The sequence below is a fragment of the Rhynchophorus ferrugineus genome, unplaced genomic scaffold, assembly GCF_030347505.1.
Source record: "Rhynchophorus ferrugineus isolate W39M unplaced genomic scaffold, kcgeb_rfMv2 rfM3, whole genome shotgun sequence".
Lineage (NCBI taxonomy): Eukaryota > Metazoa > Arthropoda > Insecta > Coleoptera > Curculionidae > Rhynchophorus > Rhynchophorus ferrugineus.
This window is the reverse complement of record NW_027472582.1, coordinates 32,605,621-32,615,380: the sequence shown is the minus strand read 5'-3', so window position 1 is coordinate 32,615,380 and position 9,760 is coordinate 32,605,621. Positions and strand designations below refer to the sequence as shown.

At 32.3% G+C, this 9,760-nt stretch overlaps 1 protein-coding gene across 1 annotated transcript; it reads left to right on the top strand.

Moving 5' to 3' along the window:
• Positions 1–2,626: 2,626 nt before the first annotated feature.
• On the top strand, positions 2,627–4,049 carry LOC143193648 (uncharacterized). The gene is made up of 3 exons (XM_076399975.1): positions 2,627–3,082; positions 3,143–3,261; positions 3,546–4,049. The coding sequence occupies exons 1-3, from the start codon at positions 2,761–2,763 to the stop codon at positions 4,047–4,049; spliced, it is 945 nt and encodes a 314-aa protein (XP_076256090.1). The 5' UTR covers positions 2,627–2,760.
• Positions 4,050–9,760: the final 5,711 nt, after the last annotated feature.

The window sequence follows — 9,760 nt, the reverse complement described above, 5'->3', positions numbered from 1 at the left end:
GGTGTGAAATGAAGGAGCCATGTTTCAGCCATTGTCACATATCGATGCAAAAACTTGGGTTTATTACACTTGATCATCTTCAAACACTGCTCCGAATCATCAACTCGTCGTTGTTTTTGGTCAAAAGTGAGCTCGCGCGGCACCCACTTTGCACAGAACTTTCTCATATCCAAATATTCGCGAATGATATGATTTACATGTTTAGTTGATATCTTTGGAGTGTCTGCTATTTCATTCAATTTCAATTTACAGCCATTCAAAATCTATTTTTTTAATGTTTTCATCCGTAACAACCCCTTCTGGGCGTCCACTGATGGTTGATTTTCCTGGAGCAGTGTCCGGAAACTCGACATCAAGCCAAGTTTTTGCTTCAACTGTAATTTTCCCTTCAAAAAGCAATATTTTATCAACATGCGAAATTCCTTTTTATCCATTTTTTTCACAATAACAAAAGTTGTTTCACTCAAAATGCTATAATTCACAAACTAATGATCTGACAGCTGTCAAATTTATACACGCGTCTTTTGAAGGTTAGATTTAACTAAAAAAACACATAGATTTAATACTAGTAGCGCCATCTATGTGTCAGGCCGGGGATTTTCCAATTGACTTGTTATTTATTTAGGTTCAGTTGAATATACAGATCTTATATGTTCATCCAAAGCTATTCTCAATCTATTCCAATCTGTCCATTTATGATGGTAAATAAAATGTATTGAGAGCGATCTGAAAAAATTAATTGTCTGAGTTAATAAAACCTACTAGTAGCCGACTTGGTAACCACAGTGGTTAACAGTCTCAACAAGGTTGTTAATAAAACCGTTCCCTAGCACTTTATCCGTCTCCAAGCACCCAAAATGTCATTTTGTTCGCGTTGATTCTTTATTCACTTGTGCCTTGGTTGCTCACAGCTGACGATTTCAGCTAAACTTTCTTGTAAATTAACAAACAATTACTGAACTTTACTTAGTTTGTTTAAATTAATTACAATTAGGAGAACCAAGGCGTGCTTTTAGTTGGGTCTCTCTAGTTCGACCTCTCATACGTGAATTTCTTCTATAATTCTTGATCCGACTCAAAGTACCAAAAATGTTAGCAAAATTGTTCTACTGTCGATATTGAAGAACCTTCTCGATAGCTCCATAATGTAAACTGTCTTTGGAGCCTTTTTATTTGTTATTAATCAATTGATCACTTTGCGCCTTGGTTGATCACGGATGGCGATTTTAGCTAGACATTACTGCGAATTAAGGAAACACTTTACTTTACCCAATTTATTTACACTAATTACAATTAAATGAACCTAGGCGAGCTTTAATTTGGGTCTTTCTATCTATACGTCTCGAGCCTGAATGTTTTACCCTTATATTTTCAACCGGTACGTCCCAAACGCCCTCCCGCAGAGCATGTCATATTACATGTGTATATTGGCCCATTAATACATATCCTTAAATCATCATATAGAAAAATAAGTAAAAAGTAAGAACATTCCATAATAGTTTTTTTCGAGCTACACTAATTTGGATTTCATACGATAAAAGAATAGAAGGCTCACACCATATTTAGTAAATAAATTGGATCAGTTTCGCGAAATAAAAAAATTAATTTCCAGAAAAGCGCGTTTAAGGTTTTGCTTTTAGATGCCACGGTTTCGACGCCGCGTCACTAAACTATTAACCATCTTCACTTTATTATTCTTTAAATCTTGTTTAAACGAGACATTTTCTATCAATTTCATCGTTTATAAATAATTATTTTCTTTTCTTCTTTTCCTCTCATTTGCATTTGAAAGATTGTAAAAATAGCTATATTGATCCGTTTTTTCTCTGATTCATAAATTATTATCTGCACTTTTTCATTTTTTAATGATGTAAACATAATAAAATGAAAATGATGAAGTTAACATATGCACTTAAATTAAAGATAATTATTTGTAGGGTGTCAATGGTTTAGGCTCACTTACTGAAGAAGATAAATTTTGAGCAACATACAGAGTTATTGGTTGAGATTCTAAGAATGACTGCAAATGACTCGGTTTAAACTAAACTCGGTATTAAAAGTAGTATGAAATAGTAAAAATAGTAGAAAATATTCAGAAAACGTGTTAGGGTTTTATAGTTAAATGCCAATATTCGGCATATTTTATTTTAACTCTTACTATACTATAATATTACTATAATACTATTACTATAATCTTATATATAAAAATGAATCGCAAAATATGTTCCTAAGCGCATAACTCAACAACGCCTGGACCAATTTGGCCAAATCTTTTTTTAAAATGTTCGTTGAAGTTCAGGGATGGTTTTTACGGCGAGAAAAATTAGAATTATTGCTGGAAAAACCCTAAAAATAGCCCTTTTTGTTTGAATTTGTTTCGTGTATCAGTTGACAATTCATCTGTCATCTGTCAAAAGTCATCTGTAACAGACAACTTTTTTTTTTTTAATTTGATATGACTTGAACTCAAATCCTTTTAATCCGTACGAATTGTTTTATTTATTTAAAATTTTTTATTTGTTTAAAATTTAATTCAAATTTTAAATAAATAAAACAATTCGTACGGCTTAAAAGGATTTGAGTTCAAGTCATATCAAATTTAAAAAAAAAAGTTGTCTGTTACAGATGACTTTTGACAGATGACAGATGAATTGTCAAGTGATACACGAAACAAATTCGTATATCGTGTTTTGTGCAGAGTGTTTAGTTAGTTAGTGTTTGTTTAGTTCGTGATTAGTGAAAAAATAATTTATATTTGATATGCCTCCTATAAGACGAAGCAATTTAGGTAGAAGAACCAGAAATGCTATAAACCAAGCTAATTACCGATCTAATCGTACTGCACAAGAACGTGACGACGGAAATGAACGTGAAAGAATTCGGATATCACAAACGCGTGAAGCGCGAGCGCGACATTCAACTAATAATCGCGCAAGTTTGAATCCAGCTGCTTTCAGTTACGATGTGTCAATTGACTACAGTAACTACCAATGTGTTGTTATTGGTTCTATGAACTTGGTTTGCTCACACTGTAAGGCATTAAAATACAAAAACGATGCCAATGGATTGTGTTGCGCAAATGGTAAAGTGAAATTGATACAATTGGATCCACCACCAGAACCATTGTACTCATTGGTTTCAGGAATAGGAACAGATTCTATACACTTTTTGACACATATTCAACAATATAACAATTGCTTTCAAATGACTTCATTTGGGGCAACAAATGCAGTTCGGGAAAATTTTATGCCAACTTTCAAGGTATGTATTATAGCAGTTACTCATAATTATTTTAGCGAACAAAATTTTCTGTCACCAAAGTTAAGATGTGTTACTAATCTTCAATTTCTTAATCATTACGAAATATATCACTTAGTCATCATATTATATGGTGATTCAGTTTCAGTGACACTTTTATTATATTTTATATTTGATAGATATTAGTTAAAACTAAATATATACTTTTTAAGATCAAATATTATTTAAGTTTGATCATTGACAATCCATTAATTTATACCACACCATAATATTTTTTTTATTTACAGATACAAGGGCAAATATATCACAGAGCAGGTTCACTGTTACCAGTGTCAGATAGCGACAACAAATTCCTGCAAATTTATTTTATGGGCAATTCACCACAAGAAATTGATCTGCGTTGTGCACATAACAATTTAGTAAAAAGGTCTATTGTAGAACAATTACAAACTTTATTTCATCAACACAATCAATTGATTATATTGTTTAAAACTGCCCTGGATCTGATGCCATCCGATAATCACAAAATTGTAATCAGAGCTGATAAAACACCTGCAGGTCAACATACAAGACGTTTTAATGCACCAACTATTGATGAAGTTGCTATCGTTGTAGTTGGAGAAAACTTGGAATCCCGTGATATTGTTTTACATCGTCGGAATTTTCAATTACAACCTATAAAGGAAACACACCGCTCATATGATGCACTGCAATATCCCATTATATTTTGGCAAGGTGAAGATGGCTACGATTTATCAATAGAAATGATAAATCCCATTACAGGTAACTAAAATATTAGTTTAGTTATGGCGATAATATCTCAGTCACTATATTATGTATTTTAATTTTATATTTGAATGTTATTAAAACAAAATCTGTTTACAGGTTCTGAAACCAACAAAAAAGTCAGTTCAATGAACTATTATTCATACCGCCTAATGATTCGGGAAAATGCAGATAATCACATACTGAAATGTCGGCGATTATATCACAAATATGTTGATGACATGTATGTTAAAATTGAAACGGAGAGATTAACATTCATCAGGTTGAATCAAACCAAACTCCGATCTGAAGAGTATATTCACCTTCGAGATGCGATTAATACTGATGGAAATGCACAGAATGTCGGTCGGATGACTATTCTTCCAGCAACATACATCGGAAGCCCTCGGCATATGCACGAATATGCTCAAGATGCCATGTCGTATGTTCGTCATTATGGTACAGCAGATTTGTTCATCACATTTACATTCAATCCGCAATGGATAGAAATTAAGCAGGAGTTATTACCTGGGAAATCATCCATTGATCGTCATGATATTACAGCCAGAGTCTTTAGACAAAAGATGAAATCTTTAATGAATTTCATCGTAAAACATAATGTGTTTGGTGAGACACGCTGCTGGATGTATTCTGTGGAGTGGCAGAAACGAGGATTGCCACATGCACACATTTTGATTTGGTTGGTTGAAAAGATAAGGCCAAATGAAGTTGATGCAGTGATATCAGCTGAAATCCCTAATGTACAAGTAGATCCTGGATTGCATGAGGTAGTTATCAAAAACATGATACATGGTCCCTGTGGAACTCTTAATCAAAATTCACCGTGTATGATGGATGGTAAATGTTCAAAACGATATCCACGGACATTAATATCGGAAACAATTACTGGTAATGACGGTTATCCATTGTATCGTCGCAGATCGACAGCAGACAATGGAAAATCAACAATTGTCAAATTAAATTAACAAGATATTGAAATAGATAATCGTTGGATTGTTCCATATTCACCCATTTTATCAAAGACATTCAAAGCACACATCAACGTTGAATCTTGCCATTCAGTGAAATCGATTAAATACATTTGCAAATATGTAACCAAAGGGAGTGATATGGCTGTGATTGGAATTGGTGCAGAGAATTCTAATGATGAAGTTACCCAATACCAAATGGGCCGCTATGTCAGTAGTAATGAAGCAGTTTGGCGAATATTTTCTTTTCCTATTCATGAGAGACACCCTTCTGTTGTTCACTTAGCTGTGCATTTAGAAAATGGACAAAGAGTGTATTTTACAGCACAGAACGCAGTACAAAGAGCTGCTCAGCCACCATCTACTACATTAACCAGTTTTTTTGAGACATGCCAAAACGATGATTTCGCACAAACATTGCTATATTCTGAAATGCCAAAATATTATACCTGGAATCAATCCTCAAGGAGATTTATACGACGGAAACAAGGAAAACCAGTTCCAGGATATACAGATGTATATTCCACCGATGCGATTGGCCGGATTTATTCAGTACATCCAAGCAATGATGAATGTTTTTATTTACGACTGCTATTAGTCAATGTACGTGGCCCAACATCATTCCAACAGTTACGAACTGTTGATGGTGAATTGTGTGGATCCTACAGAGAAGCCTGTCAACGTTTGCAATTGCTTGAAAATGACGCTCATTGGGATCAAACTCTCAATGATGCTGTAATATCATCACACACTCATCAAATACGAACATTGTTTTCTATAATCATATCTACATGCTTCCCATCAAACCCAATTGATTTGTGGATGAAGTACAAAGATTATATGTGTGATGATATTTTGTATCAAATACGGAATAGAATGGGAAATCCAAATATACAAATCAGTGAAGAAATTTACAATGAAGCATTGATTTCAATTGAGGACATGTGCTTGATAATGTCAAACAAACTATTAATTCAATTAGGCCTGACCGCGCCCAATCGTCCAATGCATGACGCTTTTAACCAAGAGTTGCATCGAGAAAGACTGTATGATCTCAACGCTTTGAAAGAATAAATTCAAACAAATCTTCCACTGTTAAATGAACAACAGAAGTATGTATTTGAAACTCTTATGAAAGTAACAAATGATGAAACTGGAGGGATTTATTTCTTAGATGCACCTGGTGGTACAGGAAAAACTTTTTTTATTTCATTAATATTAGCAACAATTCGCTCACAAAATAAAATTGCACTTGCACTCGCTTCGTCGGGAATCGCAGCAACTTTGCTTGAAGGTGGTCGAACAGCCCATTCAGCACTAAAATTGCCATTAAATATGCAAAGCAATGAAACTCCAACCTGCAACGTTTCGAAGAACTCTGCAATGGCAAAGGTTTTGCAGCAATGTAAATTGATTGTTTGGGATGAATGCACGATGTCACATAAAAAATCTTTGGAGGCTTTAGACAGAACCTTAAAAGATCTACGTAGCAATAATAACCGATTTGGTGGTGCAATGATTTTATTAGCAGGAGATTTTCGTCAAACATTGCCAGTGATTCCACGATCAACGCCAGCTGATGAACTCAATGCATGTCTAAAGTCCTCCAATTTGTGGAAACATGTTAAAGTACTTCATTTAAGCAAGAATATGCGTGTCGAGTTGCAAAATGACCAATCTGGAAACATATTCTCTAAACAACTCATTGACATTGGTAATGGCAAATTTCCTATAGACATGTTGACGGCTTGCTTTTGCTATGACTATAAACAAGTCCCAGGGGCAATCATTAAGTGTTTGTGGTATTAATCTAGAAAACCCATGTTTCTCACATGGTCAATTGTATGTTGCCTGTTCCCGTGTTGGAAAACCATCAGATTTGTTTATCTATGCGCCAGGTAATCAAACAAAAAACATCGTATACCACAAAGCAATATAATGATAATAATAATAATAATTATGATTCACATGATTAACAATAAAGCGATTACTTACTTTTCAATCCTTATATATGTTTTATTTAATTATTTTTTATTCACAACGCCCTATCACCAGGGTGATGGTTCTGTTCAGGAGAATTTTTTAAAATACGTAGGCACAAAAACTGCCACATTACAAATCTTTTTGACAGGACGAAGTCTGTCGGGTCAGCTAGTACTATAATATTTATTAATGCTTTGTGAGTTATTAATGTAACAAGTTTAATTGAATAGATTGTAAAACTGTAAAACTACATCAAAGAAAGTAAAATCAGAGTTGATGAATATTAAGCCACGCTTGTAAGTTACGCACACTAATGACTTACTTATTTATTGTATGCACTTATTTAAATTTATAATATGTATCCTCAATATAATATACTGTGGGACATTTGTTGTCATTTTCGCAAAGATTTTAAACAAATTTTGCAATTAATTGTAAGATAATGATTTGCGATAAAATAGTAAGAGTGTAAAACTTCTTACTAATTAGATCAAATTTAGTTTGCTAGTAAAGTGCTAATTTACTAGTATATTAGTATACTATATATACGGCAGGATTGGCAGTAAATCATTATCTTAGCTAAACTTTTCAACTTACTTGAATATTAGTAGGTCTATCTTACAAATATCTCAATGAATATAATCCTTAAATACATCAATCGTTCATAAACCATTGGCGTAACTGCAATCTCCTATATTCTGATAAAACAATTATTAAAGAATGACTGACGGCTGATACCACAATTACCGAATTTAATCAAATAAAATTTTCTTTTTCTTAATCACTTCTTCAATATTTAAAAGTGTATCTATACTCATCTGGTTCCGATATGTCAATATGCTTAAAAGTTGGATACGAATAGAATATACGAACAGATATCTAAGCACACCAATAGCTAGTTTATGAAGTATAATTGAAAAATACCACTCTGTTTCTCGAGTGCTATGTATACGAATATATGTTGGTCTTTGATTCCCGTAATATCATAATCAGTTAATGTTTTTTTATTGGATTGTATATAAACTAAAATATATTAAGATGAATGTCTGTTAACAGTCTAGAAATAAAAATTCATTTAGTTTTTGCTAAAAAATAGATAACATTGTTTTTATTAACAATGTTATAACAAACTTTAATTTTTTCACAGCCGCTAGAATCTAATAACGATATAAATTGGTTTATATTTATAATAATAAAAGTAATAATTGTTTTTACGCAAATAGAATTGACACGAATCAAGTGTAATCGGTACAGGTCACTACCAACAAGTAAGTCTATTAGATAATTTTGAATGTACGTCAGCACTTATTCATACACATAAATCGTAATTTACAAATTGTGATGTAATCGATAATTTATACTATCAGGGCCTTATGAATTACGCAGAATTTTTATTATTATTATGTAAAAGTACAATATTGAATGAATGTTTATTTACAATTTCGTTCAATGAAAGCAACAAATTACATTAGTGTAAGTAGCGGCGGCTTGATTAGAGTCAAATATATTTACAATTAATATGTTCCAGTTTATGCCACAAAAAATTGATGCAATGTTCTGCGATTTGATTTTTGTGATCCCACTTTTAAAACCCATATAATGATAAAAAAATAGTAAAACGTTATAATAGGAAGGTATTTTTTTAATGGCCAATTTCTTGGTAATTGCATCGACTGTAGATTCTGGTGCCAATCCAAAAGCGAAAAAGTCACAATTTTAGTACAAATAATTTAAAGTGAGATTAATATCAAAAGAGGTAACTAAGACAAAGAAAAATTAATCATTCAAGCAAGCCACTAACTATCCAATTGAATTTTTAAACTGTTCAGATGTGCCCGGACTAGCACCGCACAGTTTGCAACTGAAGTTTGGCTTGGTGGTCGTGCTTCGAAATCTAACCCAACCAAAGCTATTTATTAACGCGTATTATAACAAGGAAACTCACGTATCATGTTATTCTTACATGCGATAATAAAACAAAAAAAGGTCCCTTGTGCTTCAATGAAGAGAACCGACACTATTGCATCTCACGCAGCAAAATACATTGCATCAATAAGTCTTGTGGACATATGCTTAAAATACTTAATTTTTATACTTTTATTGGTATTTATTTTCTTTATATACATTATCCTAATAAATCATTGAGTTAATCATTTTTTATTTATTTTGTTACGTTAATAAAGTCCTAAATTAAGTTTAGCAAACATTCATTAAATGTTTCGCGGTACAAAGTTCAGTTACTAACCCAATAATACTAAATGGAAAAGTGTTTTATGTAATAGACATGTCAAAACCATTGAATATAATAGTTCCTTACATTAATACGTCGCATTTTCACCAACGTGTATAATTAATTAATATACATGCAACCACCTAATATATTAGTAACGAATATAAAGCCAAAACCATCCAAAAGCCAGGGAAAATACTACACACAGAAACAGCCGTAAAGTATTGTAGAAGCGTTATGTCGGCAGATAAAAATAGGAATGTGTAGATAAATTATAAAATAATAACAGACAGGACAAATAAATTTCAAAAAGAACCATGAATAATAACTTAATAATATCTAAAATAATGAATAGATAAGAAGCAAAAATATTGAAAAAAATTAAACAAGGAGTAAATTGGCTTTTACATATGTTTCATTCTATGATTATTCGATAGTAAGATATAGTACCTACTTTTCAACACCTAATTTGGCAATATCTTATATTTACCAAGCTCTGTCATACTATTTTTAAATATTAAAAATTCATTTTTAA

Coding starts and splice junctions, on each gene's coding strand:
- LOC143193648 (XM_076399975.1), top strand. CDS start 2,761: ATGCCTCCTATAAGACGAAGCAATTTAGGTAGAAGAACCAGAAATGCT. Junction 3,083..3,142: donor TGGATTGTGTTGCGCAAATG/GTAAAGTGAAAT, acceptor CATTGGTTTCAG/GAATAGGAACAGATTCTATA. Junction 3,262..3,545: donor ATTTTATGCCAACTTTCAAG/GTATGTATTATA, acceptor TTTTATTTACAG/ATACAAGGGCAAATATATCA.